Source organism: Lonchura striata, chromosome 9, assembly GCF_046129695.1.
Source record: "Lonchura striata isolate bLonStr1 chromosome 9, bLonStr1.mat, whole genome shotgun sequence".
NCBI lineage: Eukaryota > Metazoa > Chordata > Aves > Passeriformes > Estrildidae > Lonchura > Lonchura striata.
Window position 1 is genome coordinate 4,101,847 of NC_134611.1, and position 20,638 is coordinate 4,122,484.

At 38.7% G+C, this 20,638-nt stretch overlaps 1 protein-coding gene across 3 annotated transcripts in view; it reads left to right on the forward strand.

The window, feature by feature from the left end:
* SLC44A5 (solute carrier family 44 member 5) overlaps positions 1-18,840 on the forward strand; it is a 67,320-nt gene extending 48,480 nt beyond the window's left edge. For 2 of the 3 annotated variants that reach the window (XM_021542586.3, XM_021542587.3), the window contains exons 13-22: positions 2,569-2,661; positions 3,603-3,690; positions 5,300-5,562; positions 6,642-6,736; positions 7,119-7,222; positions 8,454-8,527; positions 10,373-10,443; positions 11,531-11,619; positions 12,202-12,286; positions 13,859-18,840. In XM_021542586.3, coding sequence (XP_021398261.1) covers positions 2,569-2,661; positions 3,603-3,690; positions 5,300-5,562; positions 6,642-6,736; positions 7,119-7,222; positions 8,454-8,527; positions 10,373-10,443; positions 11,531-11,619; positions 12,202-12,286; positions 13,859-13,971 — 1,075 coding nt within the window. In that variant the 3' untranslated portion in view covers positions 13,972-18,840. The remainder of the gene's footprint in view (positions 1-2,568; positions 2,662-3,602; positions 3,691-5,299; positions 5,563-6,641; positions 6,737-7,118; positions 7,223-8,453; positions 8,528-10,372; positions 10,444-11,530; positions 11,620-12,201; positions 12,287-13,858) is intronic. The other variant, XM_021542588.3, reaches the window with a different exon arrangement.
* The last annotated feature ends 1,798 nt before the right edge of the window (positions 18,841-20,638 follow it).

Below are 20,638 nucleotides of genomic sequence, written 5' to 3' on the forward strand. Positions count from 1 at the left end.
AATATAGTTTTCTGTTTTAAGGTAAGGTATTTCTTATCTTTCCACTTCTTGCTTTAAGAATACATATACTGTTAATGTTACCACATACTTTTAGTGCAAAAAAGGTGTCTCAGCAGAAAATCTAAGCGTGGTATACTGTTCATAGGAGCCTGGGACCTGTAAGTGCCAACTTTTCCCTGTCATTGGATTGTCCCAGTGGTAGAGGATTAGTGTTGTTTTGGCTATGACTTCTATTTAGGAAAGACTAGGAGATTCAGCTGAGTCCAGTTGGACTTCTGTGTGGACAGGCATAAATCTGCAGAGAGAAAAAGAGACTTCTGTGACCAGACATCATAAGAGAGTGCAGTCTAAGATAAGTCTTTTCAGCTTTGAGTAAAGAAGAGAGCAAAGCAGGATATAAGAGTTTAGGGCCTAAGGGACCCCTTCGTTGTGGGTTTCCTGAAATCTGCATAAACCTTATTCACAGTAGTTCCTGTTATACACATTTCGAACACTTCATGGGTATTGTTTGTTTTGTTTGGGTTTTTTGTTGGATTTTTTTGTTTGGTTTGGTTTTTTGTTTGTTTTTTGTTTGGTTTGGATTTTTTAAATTGGGAATATTACAAAGGCTAAATGGACTTAAAATGTCAGGCCTTGGGTTTAATTGCAAATAGACTATGGTGTCATAGGTCCTGAAAGCAAGCCTGTGTTCTCAGAGCACGTAGTGTTAGAGCTCTGAGTTCATCTATATGCACTTGCCTGTGGTATTCTGCCATCTTTATTGCCACTGTAGTTCCCAGGAATCACAATTTGTGATTTTTGTCATGGGATTAAAAAATACTGATGTTCTGCATTTAACCAGGTATCTGTTTCCTGTCTGATGCTACTGTGCAATTAGAGCATAGTAATTAATTTAAGCAGCACTAAATTATACTCTTTAATTCCCATTCATTAAAATCCAGGAACACTTTTAACATTTTTCAAAACCTTTGTTCACAACCTTGACAGGTGGAAGGATTTTAGAAAGTTCATAAACTTCTTGCTGATTAGTAATAACATTCTGTAGTTTTCCAGCAGCATGCAAAAGTCACTCAAAGATGGACTTTGTGCTCCCATGCATAATGGATGAGATGAAACACTGTAGTAATTATTGTAAACCTAACAGACCAGGTCATATATTTAGGAAGATAAAAAATAAGGTGCTAATGATTGGAAATCAAACTATGTTTTTCAATACCTTTTAGCTACATTTTCAAAAATATTACAGTTATGGTGACAATAATTGGCTTGAAATCCATAGTTAGAACAACAGTTGTTAATTAGTGTTTTGGAATAATAGGGCATGGTCTTAGTAGTAACTAGGAGGCCTACCAATAACTGCTGAACATAGCAAATTTGTTGTGATTATTTCTCAGACACCAGAAGGCTGTGTCCTCCTGTGTGACTTATAATGGACTTTTTTGTCTCTGGGCTTAGACAGCAATTGATGTTTGGCTCAAAACCTCTGGATTGCACATTACAGTTTCCTTGCATTCTCCCCAGCATTTACTACTTTACCTTTAGAAACTGAGTAAATTTTTCTCCTTTTGCTGTCTGGAAAACAAATAGCATCAGAGGTGCCCTAAATCATAGGAGAAATACCATAGGAAATAGTAATAGACAAAAAGGCTTGTGATAAAAAGAGCCAGCCTGTAAGTTTCAGTGAACAAAGCACATGCTTTCTGAATTCACATCCAGTGAGATACCCAGCTGGAGACGTTCACTTCTGGGATTAGCACCAGGTTTACCAAGAGGGCTGGTATCAACTCCCACTTCCAGAGAATGAGTGCCTGGCAGGGTGGGAGCTAGCATGCTCAAGTTCCTGCCACTAGTCACATTCTAGCCACTAGAACTAGCAGAAGAATATCAGTCTACGTATGCCTTGATATTAAAAGAGGCTCTATAAGCTGTCAACAGGAAAAGGTAATTATTTGTTTTGCCTTCCATTAGTCATAGGTGAGCACCACTTACGTACAACACGTGCAAGGAAAGTCACATAGTTGCAGGAAGGTGTCAGTCTGTCCTGGCATTGCAAAGACAAGTTGTCTGTCTCTGCCCCTGCAGGAAAGTTGCTGGGAATAGAGTTGTAAAATACAAAATAGAATAAGGTAGTTTCAGGTTTGTAGGAGTGGAGGAAGAACACAGGATGGGCAGAGTGGGATAAGGACGTAAATGGTAATGTCCGCAGCAGTTGGCAAGAAGATGTCATGGAAATCAGTTAATGGCCTGGAAAGAGATGGATCTCTGAAGTAATCATGAAGAAGGAGAAAGTAGAAGACAGGCTGGAATATGGCAAATGGATAAAGTTCACTCTAGTACCATTGATAAAAGCGGAATGGTAGAACTTATAAAGTCAAGGTTTGAAGACATAAGAAAAAAAATCCTGCAGTATTCCGAGATCCCACTACTAGGTTATGCCATGAGTGTCAACAAGGTTCTCCAAGTAAAATTGCTAGAAAAGGACTGATAAAAGGCTAGTTTCTGGAATTGCTATAGCTTATTGATATATTTTGTGCTATAGCTTATTGATATATTTTGTTTCTTTTATAGGGCAATCGGCTATATAATGTCTACACTGTTCTACCCAATTGTCACCTTCTTACTCATTGCAATTTGTATTTCCTACTGGGCTGTGACAGCTGTGTATCCTTCTGTCTGTGTACCAATCTGGAGGAGGTCTTGTGGTCTGCAAGGCTAGATAATTTTCTGCTATTTCATGTTAATTAAACCAATATTAAGAAGGCTATTTGGTAAATTAGCACTTACTTTTCGGATGTGGTCTTCCACACTGCACATCTACATGTGATGCACAAACCAGACAGTCAGTGATTTTATTAAAATTTAAAAACAAATGGACTAAAATTCAGGCCAAGGCAGCGGGATCATACAAAGCCTTGTGTACTGCATAAGGTTAACTCTAGGGGGTGAAAAGGGCCCTCAGTGAAGAGTGAATATGGTCTTTAATGTGCTGTGTGCTCCGTAGGCCTGGTGTTAATGGTTTCTTAGTTAACTGGAGGTGGAATGGGTTCTGTATGTATTTTGTTCAGAAAAATATGAGAAAGGAGTGAGAGAATATATAGTGCACTATCTCCTCTGAGTTGCCTAACAGCAGTCACTGTTTGTTCCTCAACAGCAAAGGTTTGGTAAGGATTAAAAAAGGGGAAAGCTGCTGATTCAAAACCAGCTGTTATTTCATATGCAAAGAGGGTCAGTTGTTGTTGTTCAGGACAGTGTTAATTCATCCTTATGCTCTGTATCTACTTCTGCCAAAATACATGAACTACTGCATAATCTTCCTTGTCAAAGATAGATATGGAGGAGAGATGGGGATGCTTTTCAATGTTATGCCCCCTGCCCATTCTGGTTAGGGGTTACTACAGCTCCAGGTATGAGTTTGCAGTAGTTCTCTAAGTAATGAGAGTACTTGGTCATGTCTGTCAACCCTTCAGTTATATCTCTGCAGAGCAAGAGCAGTTTTTCTGTTATCTACACAAGTTCTTTAGAGCTAGTGGTTACCCACTGCAGAATCCTAAGTTGCTCAAAAAACACAGTTCTGTGATTGTTCCTTAAAGTATTTAATTCAGTTTTCTGGCCACATCAGGAGAACCTGTGTATAAAGTAATGGCTAATCAAACACTGTGCAAGTATGCAAACCTGACTTGTGACCCAGAGGTAAGTGTAACAAATATTTACCTATACTGAAAGCTGTACTAACTATATTTCTTCATCACTATTAAATGCACTTATAGTAAAAAATGTGCATATTTTAAGTAATGAGTCCCTATGTTAAATCTGAAAATATTACCTAATGTTCAGGTAACATTTTTTTATTTACAGACATAAAGTAGTTTTTCCGTTAAACTATCCTGTAAATGTTAGCATTCAAATTTACCGGGTGAGGAAGGAAGAGACAAAACCAAAATTTTATAGGAAAGATGTTGTTGAATTTGTGAGGAGTCTGTTTTTTGGTCTTCCAAAGGCAGTGGTAAACTTTGAAAGCTGCTCCTCAAAGTTGCTCAGGGACTAGCCATGATTTGAAGCAGAAGCTTAGCTTCTTCTGGCACAGTAATTATCTTTATGAAGCTCCAAAACTATTTGTCTCGTTTTTTTTTTTTAATTTTGCCTTCAGTTAATTTTTTTTACTTGGCTGTGGGTTTGAATTTAAGGATTTTCTAAAAACTAGAAATATTTATCAAATGTTGTACACCAGGGGAAGAATAACTCTTTATACCAACACAGGCTGCAGGTGACCTGCTGGAGGGCAGCTCTATGGAGAGGGACCTGGGGATTCTGGTGGGCAACAAGCTGTCCCTGAGCCAGCAGTTTGTCCTGGGGGGAAAGAGGTGCTTTAGGAAGAGCATTTGCAGCAGGTTAGGGGTGATCCTGCCCCTGCACCCAGCCCTGGAGGCACCTCTGGGTGCTGTGTCCAGCTGTGGCTCCTCAGCACAGCAGGGCCAGGAGCTCCTGGAGCTGAGCAAGGGCCTGGAGCATCTCGGTGCCCAGGAGAGGCTGAGGGACCTGGGGCTGCTCAGCCTGGAGAGAGCCCAGTGAGAGCGCTCAGCCCTGGGTGTCCCTGGGTGCAGGGAGGGTCAGAGCATGAACCAGGCTCTGCTCTAGGGGCCCAGCAGTGGGACAAGAGGCAATGAGCAGAGACTGATGCATTAAATTTCATTGTATTATAGTGCTGATGCATATCCTGCTGATGTCTAAACACTACAAAATAAGGGAATTAGAATTGATCTGGTTTCATTTCATGTCCAAACCAAGCAAATATATGAAATTAACACTAGAAATAGGGAAAAGTAATTCAATGTTAAGATTACTCCTTTTTTTAACAGTCTGAGATACATAAGCTAAGTTCTGACCACATCCACAGTTTCTGTTAAATTGTATAGCTCCTTTTTTTTATTTCAATCATGGCGATTTACCTGAACATCCAGTTTGGCCTCTAGTTTTCAAGTAATTTTTTTTTTTTGTTTTAATTGAGCAGATTTTCTTTAATGAAGCATTTACATATGTTAGAAGTAAATTCCTGAAATTAAAATTTTATTTATTCAAGTTTCAGGGATGTGGTGAACAGCCCTGTTAGCCAATACTTAGTTTGAAGTTAAGTCTTTGCAGAAGATTGCATAAATTCTTGATTATGAATCCTTAAATATGTAAACAGGTTACCTAGTGTTGCAGTTTTGAATGAGGTAATGGAACATCTGCTAAACTTCAGAGGCTGTGTATATAGAATTAATTGCTTATGATTGTGTTGTTTATTTTTCTTTCTATTTAGACTTTTAACACAACCAATGTGACTAAATTGTGCCCAGGTGCTCAGTGTACTTTTGCTTTTTATGGAGGAGAAAGCCTGTACCATAAGTACATCTTCTTCTTCCAGTTAGCCAATGCCTTTGTCTTTCTCTGGCTGGTAAACTTTGCAATTGCACTGGGTCAGTGTACCCTTGCTGGTGCCTTTGCCTCTTACTACTGGGCCTATCGAAAACCAGCTGATATTCCACTGTGGCCGCTCTTCTCTTCATTTGGACGAGCAATACGGTAAGACTGTGGAGATGGAACCGAGCCTTTTCATGTATCTGACAAGTGCTCTTTTTCCATCTAGGGAAGCCAATCTTAGAATAGCATAAGAAAATTATTAGTCAGCATTATGGTTTAATCTCGGTGGCAGTCAAGCCCCCACCACAGCCACCTGCTTGCTCCCCCACAGTGGGGTGGAGGAGAGAATCTGAAGGGTGAAAATACAAAAGCATGTCGGTTTAGATGAAGACAGTTTAATAGGTAAAAGAAAGCTGCATGCACAAGCATAGCAAGGAGTTCGTTCCCCATTTCCCACAGGCAGGCATGTGTTCAGCCATCCCCAGTATATCAGGGCTTCCTAATATATAGCAGTGTCTTGGAAGGACAAACTCCATAACTTCAAATGCTCCCCTCTTACCCCCTCTTCCATCTCTGCTGTTACTGCTGAGCATAGGACAGTATGGAGTGAGGTATCCCTGGGGTCAGTTGGTGTCAGCTGTTCTGGCCATGTTCCCTCCCAGCTCCTCATGCACCCCCAACCTACTTATCAGTGGGGCAGAGTTAGGAGCAGAGCAGTTCTTGGTGCTGTGCAAGTGCTGTTCAACAACGGCTAAAACATTGGTGTGTTACCACAATTGTCCTGGTCAGAAATCCAAACCATAGCATAGGACAAGCTACTAAGAAAAAAACTAACTCTAGTCCATCCAACCAGCACAACTGGGAAGATGTAGTTATTAGGGGAAGGCTGTATCCTGTAGCCCTACAGCACCAAGGCTGCTGCAGCTCCCTGCTCCTAGGTCCAACCCATTGTAATGCTGAGCAGGTATTCTCAGTAGACACACACGTGAAATACATGTACACAACACGTGTATACAGACTGAGAGACAGACACAGCACTCACAAACACCAACAACACCAATGGCTCCATCCTGTTCCTCTGTCATGGATCAGGATGAAGGTCCATTCGTTTTATGTAATTCCCATGGATGGACCTTCCTTCACTTCTGATTTTATTTGTATATATACATACATATATGCATACATATATCCTATGTACATAGGCACATGTGTGACATAACAGTCAAATATTTTGTTTTTAGATATCATACAGGTTCGCTGGCATTTGGAGCCTTAATTCTTGCAATTGTCCAGCTTATTAGAGTAATACTGGAATACCTGGATCACAAACTGAAAGGTGAGATTTATTAATTTGCCCCAAGTTGTTAAGACCTTCCATGCTAAATTACTTCCTTACTTTCCCAAGCTGTTTTTTAGCAAGGAAAAAAGACTAATTCCACATTATCCATTGTAGTTTCTTTTGAAGCCAGTAAATTTGTATTTATTTACTCAAGCTGAGTAAATGTTCTTGGGAACCTGATGCAAAGTTCAGATGGGATATGAGTCTGATCTAATTGAAAGCTAGTGAGTTAAATTTGGTTGAGAGAAAGAGTCCATACCTAGAAATAAAAAAAATTTTTAAAAAATCACAATTTAAAGTCTTCTTCTGCATAGCTGTCTACATTCTGAAGACTGTTGATAAGTTCTATGTATGATGTACTCTCTCCTGCTCTTTTCAGGTACTCAGAACTCCTTCACTAGATTCCTACTCTGCTGCCTCAAGTGCTGTTTCTGGTGTTTGGAAAAATTCTTAAAATTTATAAACAGAAATGCCTACATCATGGTATGTGCCATGTCTCCATGTTGTCTCCCCTATCTAGGACATTAAAATATCCTAGACACTACTAGTTCATCAGAAGCCAGCAGTACTTGAATCTGCTGATAATGGGATTTATGGGAGTTTTCAGTACATGTGTGCGGTTCTACTTTAAAAAAGTAAGATTTTTTTTCCCTTCTAATTTCAACCTCTTTTTTTCCCTTTGTCTATCACCCTCACCCCCAAAATAAGTGGGAAGGGATGGAATAACTGGCTAACTGTTCCTGTAATTCAATAATTGATATCCTGATTTCAATAGGAGTATTACCTTATTCCATATTGCATGTTGATGACATTTCTGTTTGAAGGCGATATTTGAATAAGGAGGTCAGAAGGCATGTGATGACTGTATTTCCACCTGGAAGTTAAAAGCACAAATTCTACTAGCAGAAGTAGTGATATTTCTCTCAAATAAATGTTCTTAGCTTCCAGATAAGAGAAGATTGAAATCTTCACATAAATTTACATACACAGAGTTCAGCCTAGGATGTTCTGGTTTGAAGCAATTTCAGTGATTGAATGGTACAGTCACACTTCTTGTCTCAAAGGAGGTGGCTGTAGTGGATCCATTACAACCTGTGTTGATGCAATGGATATTTCAAATTTTTGTCATCTTGAAGAGGAAGCGTTTATGACAATCTTCTTTACAGTTCATAAAATGTCTAAGCTGAGAGCTGTTCTAGTATATCTTACACTGGTGGACACTATTCCAGGAAGAAATAGTTTTGCTCCTGAATAACTTCAGCTGCTTTACTTTATGCAGATTTCTTCTTCAGGGAAAACAGCATTACGTCCAAGGAGGTAACTACAGGGGTCAGCTCTCTTCAGTTCTACAAGTGCCTATTCTTTTCCACTGACTGTAAATCTAGTTTAGGTAACTAGCAAAGGGAGAAGAATCTCTCAACAAGTGCCTTTTTTGCTCTGCTTGGCAAACTAAGTACTTAGTCTACTACCTGTGAGATCACAAGGGGTGGCATGCTCATCACCAGATGATTTGAAAGGCAAAGATGGATAATATTCTGTCCCAGCTGATGGGAAACATTGAGAAGTAGGATGTGACTAAGGAAAGTGTTTTATGTTCATCTGAGTTCCAAGGCCACATATTAGGGAGAACTATGCATTACATGCAGATAGATCCTGGCATATGAGAAGGTATCCTAATTATTTAAATTATTTAACAGCCATTATTATTTTACAGATTGCTATATATGGTAAAAACTTCTGCACCTCGGCAAAGGAAGCATTCTTTTTGCTCATGCGGAATGTGGTGAGGTAAGGGACTATCTCTCAGTCCTTGGAAATGTCAGTTCTTACTATTGCACTCTCTGGGCACACTTCCTTCCTCTCCCATATCTTCTTCAAATACTGAGTGCTGCTTCTGTCCTCAAATGTGGCCCTCACTTATCACACTCAGTGTGTATCAGCAGGCTGGCCAGTATAGTAACCTATGCAGGGTTGATGCAATCACATGATTTTGTTGTGATTGGTCCGTTAAATTCCTAAGTACCCAGTACATTGTAATAGTGCCTCCAAGAAACAAATGGAGCCCCTGAGAGGAGATCTGCAGATACATGGGAATGGGGTGCTCATCATCTGCCATATGTTTATTTTTTGAGCTTTGGTCCACTTGGTCTGAGAAGGGGAAAGCAGAAAAACCCAAGTCCTCAGATTCATTCAGAAATCCTATGAGGTGTCGGAGAGTGAAAGTAAAGAAGACAGAATACTTTCAAAAATATTGTCTTTAACATAACCAGATGTCCTCTGATGCTTGGAAACTTCCTGGCCCTTTTCTCCACTACTGAGTGTGTTGTGAAACTCCCTGTTCTCATCAGCACTTTCCTTCATTGCTCCTGGTTCCTCCTTTGCTACTCTAAGATCAAAACATAATGGGAGAATAACTTAGGAGCAGGCCATATCGATGCAATAGAACACAATCTAATCACCAAGCAAGAGACTCAGTAAAACTGGTTTGGTGGTTTAAAGCATTAAGTGAAGGACTGGAGGAGGAGGGAAATTGAGGTGAAGGCTGAAAGAGGAAAATGGAAATGGCGCTTAAGAAAGAAGAGGAAAGGACTGGAGTTGGGAGATGGAATATCTTCACTGTGTTACCCTGTGCTGATATGAGGACACTGATGTCCATACTGAGTAATGCCTGTGCAATAGAAAAGAGAAGCTGCCTTCATTTCCTTACAGAATATCACCTCTCTGCCCTTTATGGTTTTGCTATTAATCAATAAGAATAATAGTTAAGAGCTAGACATATAATTCTGTTGTTTCAAATAAAGATGTTTTTATCTTGGGTATTTTCTAAATCTGAATTCTGACAAGTTAATGATGATTTGTCTCTTTAGTAGTTTTTAGCATTTATTTTTCATAGTGGTCAGTACCCATATCCATAATGGTAATATGGCCCTCAGTGCTGTCAAGAGATAGATGACACAAAGTTCATTTTTCATCCTATTATTTATCTGCAGTTTCTGATAAGACAGACTGGCAGAAAACATTGAGCAGAAACTCCCTGCCATGCTTCAATGAGAGCTGCAGATTTTCTGTCAGAAAGCTGTCAGCTTTTCTGTCTCCTTTCATCTGTGATTATCTTCCCGCTTTGAGGTTTCCTGCCTTCCATGTTGTACTATGTTATCTTAAAACTGTAGATTTGGCCTATTATGGAGTCATGAAAAATAGCCAGATAGGACCAAGTGAAAAGGAGGCCTGCCAGCAATCTACATAAATATGGCTTTTTGTTTTGATGTGTACTTCTCCTATTCTGGCCTGGCTTATCTGTGCCCCTAGAAGTAAGGCTGAAATAAAAATATTTTGAAGTTTTGGGTTGGTTGATTTATTTTAACCAACTTGAGGAATAAACAGTCTTCATGTCAGTCCTGTAGCAGCATTGCTACATTAAGGCCTTGCCCAACAAAGGCTCAGTGCTTCTTTGCCTCCTGAGATTATGCTGTAGCAACAACCATCTCAGCACTGCCTGTCTGTGTTGTCAGCCTGTAAAACCAGCAGAAGACAGCTTCTGGTCATGTTTTGCAATTATCCATAGATTTAAGGAGAAATAACACTAATGTCTGGTTTGTGATGATTATGTTTCATTTATCCTTTGCTAAACAGGGTTGCAGTTCTGGACAAAGTTACAGACTTCCTTTTATTTTTGGGGAAAATCCTTGTCGCTGGTGGTGTAGGTAAGATGTTTGTTTGTTTTCTAAATTATATGCTCTATTTTCTTGTACCCACAAGCATACCTGCCATATTAATTTATGCTTAGTTAGCAGCTGGAGGTTCTCATTGGTCTGACTATATGGAAATCTGTTTCTGTGTTTCTAGGATTTGCTAGATTGATCTAAAAGCTTGGGATTTTTTCCCCTTTCTCGCCCCTGCCCAACACCTGGCTTGCATTGACAATATCTTTTTTTCCATAATTGCTTTTACAGGTCTTGAATGTGTGGCTGGTGCAAGGACTTCTGCAGCCACAGCATCATAGCTGAATCAAATCAAATTCAGGTCCAATAAGTCACAGTCAGTTCTCCTTTTGTAAGAACTGAACAAAATTGCAAATGAGATTCACCTGGTAACAGACAATTGCCTACTAATGTGGCGGTACAGGTCTGCAGGAATGGACCTGAAGCTCTGCTATATTTGAGCCCATTTATATCTATAAGCTATAGTAAAAGTAATAGGGTATTTCTAGCATCCTTATAGGGTTTTCTTAGTTATCAGTAGATATCAAGTAGATTATTCAGTAGAGTAGTCGTCAAGTAGACTATTCATGGTTTTCTGTGACAGAAAAGTGTTTTTCTATTTTTTTAAATGAAGCACTTTCAGAAATTCAGGTTGGCAGTGTTCTGTTGTGTTTTTTTCCAAATTGTAACAGCAGTTTCAAAAAACTATTTTACAAATAACCATATTTTGCATTCTGTATACTTTCAAAGTTAACTAATTAATTATATTTTAATCAAAAGTAAAACTAGTACCAAGAGCTGATATATTTTGTCATCACTGTAGAATTACAGTATTTATTAATTTTGCTGTTAAATTCAGTAGAATGGTAAAACAAAACAACTCATTAAAGTCTTTCTGGGCCCAGTCATATCTTTATGGTAATTGATTAATTTACATACCTCTTCTGTTAGATAATTAGTATTGAAGAATATATTGTTTACAAACTTCTGTTGAAATCAGCCTTGGATCTGTTGTCTGTCCTATCCATTCTTTAGATCCTGGGAAATCAGAGGTAGCATGGGAATCACTAATTGCCTGTGCTTCTTGCAGGTGTTCTGGCATTCTTTTTCTTCACACAGAGAATACCAGTCTTTGCACAGGAAGTGCCAATGCTAAATTACTACTGGGTACCATTGTTGGTAAGGCAACCATTTAATTTCCTGAATGCTTGGGGCAGTTCGAGGTGCTCAGACTACTCAGGGCATGGTCTGGTAACAACTTCTTTGGTCAGTATCTCAGTGGCATAGTATCCACTCAAGTGAGGACTGAGCTGCTGCACTCCAGTCCTTGGGATCCTTCAGGCAGAAGTGGCACTGCAGTGACTCTGAATCATCAGCAAAATATGGCTTCTAATGGAAGGGATTTGCAATGCATCTCTCTCTCTCCTTTTGTAGGCCCCTCTTAAACTTCAGAACATCTCTAAGCTGAGTGGTTCTTGAAGGAGTTCAGAATATTCTTGGCATATATTCTCCTCAGAGGTTGAAATAATAGCTCCAGTTTGGAGCTATTTCCAGTTAGAAAACTGGAAGCTACTAAGTGTTAGGATGCAGTGTTTTGAACTTGTGATGCCTGTCCACAGCAGTAGCAACCTTTCGAAGAAATACAGAGCTGACATTAAATTCTTCTAAATTTTTGTAGCAGACTAGGCTTCTGACCTGTGTTAATATTACCACAATGATGCTGAAAGAAATTGGAGGTTTACTGTGGTTTGTTTTTTGTAGACGGTCATCATTGGCTCCTACCTGGTTGCACATGGGTTCTTCAGCGTCTATGCAATGTGTGTCGACACGCTTTTCCTCTGCTTTTGTAAGTACAGTAATACCTGCGAGTCATGGAAAGAGGAGTAGAAAATCACCTTATCTATTCCTTACAGAAGTCTGGTGACATACTAGCAAACTGTATGAAAAATTAGCAGCTTCTTCTTTTCATATTGGCTCTGTGATACAGTCTTCCATGCTTTAGTATTCAAATTTAATTACGTTAAGAAGTCTAAGGTAGCTTTATGGTTTATGGAAATGTCTGGCTTTTGTTTTTCAGATGTTCCTTAGATTTTATTAAGTTTGCTTCTGGGTGCTTTATGAGGAGCCCTGTACAGTATTGATTTGCTTAAGCATCTTGACAGTAACAAATACATTCTTTGGTATATAAGTGGTACTTTGTCTTCAGTTTAATAACCCTGAACAAAGTATTATGCTGAATTACCTCAAAGGTTCTGTGAAATACCACTTGAAGCTAACTGTCCCTTGGACTTCCAATGGCACACAATCATAGGCCCTGTCAAAGGGACTATTGTTCAGGCTGTCCAGTCAGAGAATACTAAAATCGCAAAAGAAATCTGCTGTTCTTGAATTAGGATATGATTATAAGAAGCAGATGTCCTTAGCATGTAGTACCTTCCATTGTGCTGTATTTTTCTATAATGCAAGCCATTCGGGTAGGTCCGGGTATGTTGCCATGTGGCAGGACACAAGTAGAAGTTAGTTACATGGTAGTGATTGTTCGTGCAATTTGAAAATTATTTGATAATACTAAGGGAAGTAGTCATAGACTTGATCTTTCATAAATATGCACTATGTATTACTGAAGTGAGGTAAACTTGGTAATACTAATTCTTTAAACACTCACTTTAACCCTGCTTCCATAGAAACTAAGGTTAGCAGGGATTCTGAAAAACTGGGTTGCCAAAGAATCACAGGAACAAGATCAGTTAGAAACCTCAAAATGGGTATTTATTTGAGAGCTGCATCCTTTTTATCTCATTTTATGGACTTTGGGTCTAAGCAAACATGATCATAGGCAGACATAGCACTAATAACAATCAACTCCTACTTTTCTGTAGGCAAAAAAAAAGTAATGTCTGCCTTGTTGTTTTAAATTCATATTCTGTTCTGCTTCCCATGCTCCCATTAAGTAATGAACAATAGATCAGATAGAATATTATTAAATCACGGCAACATGTTTTCAAATGAACTTTATCTTAGGCAGTGAAAAATAGTCCAGTTTTAGAAAATGCTTAACTCCATGGCTGTCTTTGTGACACGTTTTCTAGCAAGAGATTTCCAAAATTCCAGGGTTAGTAAAGGAATGAGAGTTTCTGAAAATTTCTACCTATACTGCCAAACCAAAGATCTGGAGAATAAAAGTGATATATTGCTATCACTAAAAAATGGCAAGATGTTTGTGTCTCTGCATCATGTAAAATGTCTTGTGGTCTAAGAAAATAGAAATGTTATACTGCCCTTCATCAACTTAATAATAAAGCTAAAGTATCTCGATTGAGTTTCTTTTAATGTTGAGTCTATTGCTCTCTCCTTTTTTCAATTCTGTTTGTGTCTCTGTGTGTTTCCTTTTTTGACTGGTTTTGCTCTGTAAATTCAGGTGAAGACCTGGAAAGAAATGATGGATCTACAGCAAAACCCTACTTCATGTCAGCTAGCCTCCACCGAATTCTAGGGAAGAAGAAACTAAGCCCTAAGAAGGCAGCAGGATAATGAATGCTAAACCTCAACATCAAAAAGTGTCACTTTTAAGCAAAACGTGTATACAGTAGGCAAAAGTAAAAACTGTAAATTATGCTTCTGGTTAATGGGTGATTCTTTTTTCCTTTTGCTTATATATAAAAAAAGAGCAACATTGGTAACATTTAACTAGTTTAAATGCTTAAACTAACAGCTGTGAAAACAAGGCCACATTTTAGTTTATAGAGTGCCTATGAAAAGGAAAATGTAAATTTGAAACTTTTATAAGTGTATAATGATGTTTTAATAACTTTTGTAATACATGTTGCTGCCTTAGGTGACAGCAGTTTTGATAATGTTTCTTACAAGTGTATATTTGTAAAAGAAATTCAGGCAATTTTTTGAAAGCACTAACATATAACCTAATTAGCCATAAAAAAGATAGTTTGAGACTCTAGTTAAATGAGGAGATGGTACTAAATTTGTAAATATGGTGCTATGATTGTATTTTTTTGTACAAGCTGGTTCACAGCTATTTAAACTGTGATTATACATGCATTAATGATTACCTACACTGAAAAATGTAGTGATATTTTAATCACATCTACAACTGCATCTTTTAAGACATGATGGTACCCTGCAGATCCCAAAGAAGGTAGTCAGAAAATACTTAAGTTGATACTGCTTAAAGTGAAGTTTTCTGCGAGTTGTGCTTAAAAGATAATGTTACTGAGAGAAGGTCCCACTGCAGCTGAAGTGATTTGTGGTTCACACAAATGAGGTTTTCATCTGGTACAAGATGGTGAATGTATAATTTTTAGCTGATGTCTAAGAGAGATGCACATGTGTTAATATCCCCCTATCCCTGACAAGCCTCTGAATGCGTTCTGTGTTACAAGGAGGTTGAGCTCCACCAAAAGGGAAACTAAATGCAGTCCTTTTTTTTATTGAATGAAAGTCTTTGCTCTGTGTGTGTGCACAAAGAGTTTCATTGCCTCTGCCCAGCTTAGAAGGGCTCCTGCCAAGCCATTGGAATGACTGTGCAGGTGCAGAGCACCAGGGCTGCACTTCTGCCACATCTCTGTGCTCCCAGTGGCTCACACAGTAAGGTACTAGGACATTGAACTCAAATCTTCTCATGGTGCAGGATGAATTATTCAACTACTGAGAGATGCTCTGAAAGATTTAGTTTGCTTTTTGATTATTAAATTTGCCCAGTCATTAGACAAAGTCATTAATACACCTGTTGGTAGAACATTTGGTGTGGTTTATAACCCTCCCAGTAGGGGAACTGTCACTGCCATTAAGTAGCAGCTCTGCTGATGGAATAAGTTTTAACACTGGAGAGTTTATCAAGTCTGTTACTGCCAAGGTGGAGCTAAAAAGACTTTAATTTATTAGTCTCCTGGGGGAGCCAAGGACCCAGCCATACTGAGGCCTGCCCCTAGTTTTCATGGATTCCAACGCATTGAAGAAGTTATTCCAGCACTTTCCAGGAGTGGCATGGGCCATACATTCGCCAGTTCTGTGACAGGAGTTTAGCACCTGGAAATACTTTTCTAACCCTAGATATCCATTGGTGTCACAAAAAGAAGTGCAAATTCTTTTCCAGATGATTTGAAGGCAAGTTTCTGGGGAAAGTTTACTGACCATCTACATCCCAATGGGATTTTGCTCTCTAACTTACAGCTCTGGTTTGTGATGTCTGTGATCACTGCAAAGGTAGTAATTTTGTCCTTGATGCCATGGGTCTGGGCTCATGTTGATGCACAAGCAACCACCATCCCCACCCTTGCAGCTGTAGGCATGGTTAGATCTTGAAATTCAGTGGCCTGAGGTGCAGGTGGGAGTATCCTTGTAAGCTTTCTCTTTGGTCCAATGCTTGCTGGAGCCCTTTTCGCTGAAGCAAAAATGAGGGGTTCGGTTTAGGACTCAAATAATGTAAAGTAAAGGCATATGGTTTCAAATGTAGCTACTGATTATAGGAACCTTTAGATTTTGGTAACCCCCCCACTGAGATACCCTAGAGGAAACTTGACTTTTAGAAAGGACTGAGAATCCCACTTTTGGGGAAAAAAAGGACTCCTGAGAGATGAAGTTTTTCATTATCATCATCAATCATCATCATTATCATTCCTTTCTCATTATGTGCATGGTATGGATTACACAAATCCCCCCATGATTCTAATATTTTTTGAGAATTAAGTCAGTAACTTTTGGGGGTATGTGTAACCATTCTGTGATTAAAGAAGCTGTTGGTCTTATTACAATCCATGTTCTAAAGATTTTTTTTTTTCTTTTAATACTACTGATTAATTTTCAGCTAAAGAAACTGTAATACATAATCTATATTTCTACTGGACTTGAGTGTCTTACTGGGAGCTCAATTGAAAAAGCATATTTCTGAATATAGCTTGCTTTTTTATCATATGAATGTAACCACAGTGTTTACTAAGAATAAAACATAATAGAAATAATATACAGTTATTTGATTAGAAAACTTTTGTAACAAACCTATGCATTTACTAAAGGAATTTCTAAAAGTGAAAGTTTTAAATTGTATTATTATTTATATATGGTAAAAATTATATATATGTATAAATTTGCTCCTTTCGCTATTTTGTGAAAGTATTTAGAATGTAACTGATCATCCTTTCTGAGAAGAAAATTTAAAAGCCATTTTCTTACAATGTAATTGTGAGAACTGTGAAAATACAAAGCAATACCATGTAGATTTTGCAATCAATAAATGCAGTAAGTAGTAGTTATTTAATATTAAAATTGGCTTTTTAGAAATAGATTGCTAATAATTAAGTAAAATTAATATAAATATTTACTTGGGAAAGGTTCACCTAAGATGTTTCAAGACTATCATATTATAATGGTTCCTAATTAATCCTGTGGGCCAGAGTCTGCTGATGTGCACCACAGAGGAGGTACTAATATTGACATTTTTGGATTTGGACTTTTACTTTGCTGCTTGCTTTAGTATAAAATTAAAAATTCCTTTTTCACTTTAGAGAGTGGAAGAAGGGAAAATTTGCCACGTGCTTTGCTGCTGAGCGTGCCGGGGCTGGTTGTGCAGTGCCCACAGTGCCACCAGCAGCACTGGTCTGTGCTGGCAGTGCTGACAGATGCAGGGCGTGGGAGAGCCTAGAACCAGCAGGCTCCTGAGCTGCCCAGGGCATGCCAGGGCCAGGGCTGTGAGTCAGGCTCATGCCAGGCACCTTCCCCCTGGGAGAAGCTTTCTTCTTTCTGAAGAAAGACCCTTTAACATTAATAGGAAAAAAAAACATTCTCAAGATCACAACAAGCAGAATGTAGAAACCAAGACAGTAGAAAACACCTGCTATCACATCCATGTGATCATGTTTGTTTAGTTTGGTTTGGATTCATTGTATCTCACTAAAGCATATTACTGAGTGGCTTTCATTTACATGTTTTATACCAAAGTTTTAATGTCAAGCCTTCAAATTTTGTAAGAAAAAAAGAAAAACCACAAAAAAACACCATACCCCCCCACACAAATAAATACAAAACCATCAAAACAAACCAAACAAGAAAAAAAACCACCATGGAAACAAAACACAAAGACAAGAAGATGGGATCATTTCTTCTGATGAGGGTTTTTTTTTTTTTCCAAACAGTATTCAGCAGATGATTCTTGGGTGATCCAAGGATGCTGAATATTCTTTCAAATGTTAGTATTTAATGAAATATTTTACTATTGCATGTTCTGCTGTAGAACAGGAAAAATATTTTGGTGGATGCAATGGTCAGGCTGATTCTTCAATTGTCAGTAAGCGTTCTTCCACAAATGGGCTGTCAGAGAAGTGGTTATGAAGAATAAACTGACTGTTTTTGAGTAACCCAGAATGTCTCCCTTTGACCAGTTGCTCAGCCTGGACAGCTGTATCCTTGCAGACAAAGTGCCTTACTGGCTGTTACTTTACCTGACTTACATTTTGAAATTAATTTATACCATGTAGACTACAAAACAGAAAAGGCTAGAGAAGAAAACCAACACTTTGTTTCAGATTGACTAACAAAAAATCAACTGTAGTAAGGATGTCAGATGTGTTTGCACTGTGTGATGCAGCACCCTGTTGCTGTTGAGAGATTATGAAAGTTGATGGTGTGGTCTGGGAGAAAATGTGACAATAGTGTTGCAAATAAATGAAAACAATGCAAGACTGTTCCATTTTTATACAGTAGATTTTTAAAATAGCTTTAATTTGTTGTATAGTGGACTTCTGAGTAGGGCCTATTCTGCTTTCTGTTTACAATGATCATGTGTATTGTACCTGTGTACTGTGGGTAGAACTGGGCTCTTGCTACTTACAAAAGAAGGAATAAACCTAAAAATTACATATATGTTACTGTAATACATTTATTTGTGTGTTTATAAGCATAAAGTTCCTTCTCCATTTCAAGACTGATAATTTCTATTCTGGAACTGTTTTATAAATTGTTCTAAATTTTTAAACTTTTGATACAGGCAATGATTTTTGGGGTAATTTGTAATTTGTGCTGCACTGTAAACAATTAGTAAATGAGTGTTTCTTCATGTTCAAGTAACACTAGTACTATTAGTATTAAAATTGTCTGTTACTCTATGCTACAAAATGTCCACATGCGTTTGTCCCAAATAATGAGTTTTAAAGCCATTAAAATGGCTCTTTGAGGTTTAAGAAATCAAAGGTAGGTTTCATTAATATGATTCTTAAGATTGTACTGTTTTGTCACGAGCACAATGATTTGAGCCCTAAATCCTGTTGCTTCTGCTATGCAGAAATAGAAACCTATTGTTTAAACATCTTTGATAACGGAAGTGCTTAATTCTATTGTTACTTCCCCGTTTTACAGTTCTTGGGGATTGTTCTAATAAAGATTTCGATACAAGCCGGAGTAGCTCTGCACCGCGCCGGGCTTACGCGGGGCTGTACGGGGCGGGCCGCGGGCGGCTCCGGTGCGCGGGGGCGGAGCGGGGCGCGGGATGCGGGACGCGTTCGGTGCTGAGGGCATGCGGGAGCAGAGGAGGCCGGGAGGGGCCACTGCCGCTGCCCCTGGTAGGAGGGGAATTCTGGGGTTTATTTATAAAGGATGGAGGATTGTTTGTTGCATTTTTAAATTTATTTTTTTTAAAACAATGTAATAATGAACCATACTGGATTTTATCTGAATTGAGTTCTTATATGAAGCAAAGAGTATGGCTGAAATGATACCATAGAACTCGGTAGAAATCTTTTTTGGAGTTTAGGAGGCTCACGGTCATATTTTCCCCTGTCTTTGTGAGAAGTGAAGAAACCTTTTTTGTACACCATGAGTTGGCTCAGCATCACAGGCAGATGACCTGTGGTAGATTACTCCCAATCTGGTCAGGGGCCTGTTGCATATGTTTTTCTGGAGGATAGGAAAAGAAAAAGGCCGTCACCAAACCCTGTGCAAAAGGTTTAGAGGGATGGGGATGGATTTCAGCAGATGTAGCAGTGGAGGAATTATTTGGAGTTGGGAAAAAGGAAGAATTTGGACTCAAGGTTAAGGTATGCCTTATAAGTCATTCCATATGTGGGGAGCCTTGTCTGAAGTTGCTTCTGGCATTCTGCATTCCCTGCAATAAGACCTTAAATTAGCAAAGCAAGTTTTCGAGTTAGCAAGGAAAGCTGTATGTTTGGGAGTCAGTGGCTGAATAGCAAATAGATGCAGATACAGTCTGTGTGTACGCATAGTTGCAGCATATATCATTTAAGGGAAAACGAGTGTGTATGAGGCTTATACTATATGATGCTATTTTTTAGCAAGGCTTAAATGCTATCAGTGTTGGTGGGGAGACTGGTTGGTTTGTGCTGTCCAGTCACTGGCCATGAGTAGCAGTACTTGTTCAGCCCAGGTCTGTGCCACAAGGGGTGGTAGGCAGCTGCTGGAAAAGGGAACTTGTGACAAAGTTGTGCATTTAATCCCTGTATGAGCTCTTCACCTATGAGTTGGATTTTATGATCTTTGAAGATCCCTTCCATCTCAGAATATTCTGTGATTCTGTGAAAGCAAATGCTTATGGAGAGGAGAATGACACAGCCTAGGAGGTTTAGATGTGGTCCACTTCAGTCCAAACTAGACAGTGAAAGGTAAACAAGCAAAAGTGCTCTTTAGAGGAATATTGGTGTTCCCTGAGCACAGGTTAGCAGCTAGACTTATTGAGGCCATGCCACATGGGAAGAGGTACATTACAGTTGCTTGGAAGAGATAAAAGACACTATTGTTCTATGGTAAATCTCCATGAAAGCGTATTTGTTTCCCTTTTATTTGTTTTGGGGTTTTGTTTCAACATTTAATCTGATGCAAATTTGACAAAAAAAACCTGCATGCATTTTGTTCTGTAAAGCATTGATGCTCTTTTTTTTTTTTTTATGCCAGAAAGTAACAATAGCAGTAAAGCATTGTGTAGGTTATAGAATATTGAGTTCAACTGATCATGTATAGACTTGCAGAATCTAACATAATGTACCCAGACACTGGAAGGTACAATTGTAATATTAAAGTAATTTTAAGAGGATTCTGGAGCACAGAGGACCTTTACTATGTGTCTCATATGTATGTTTTTATTTTGATTAAAACCTGGACATTTTTATTTTTTGAACTAACATCAGTATCGCCTGTTAACACATGCAGCCTGTTGGAACTGACTGCAGCTATTCGTTAT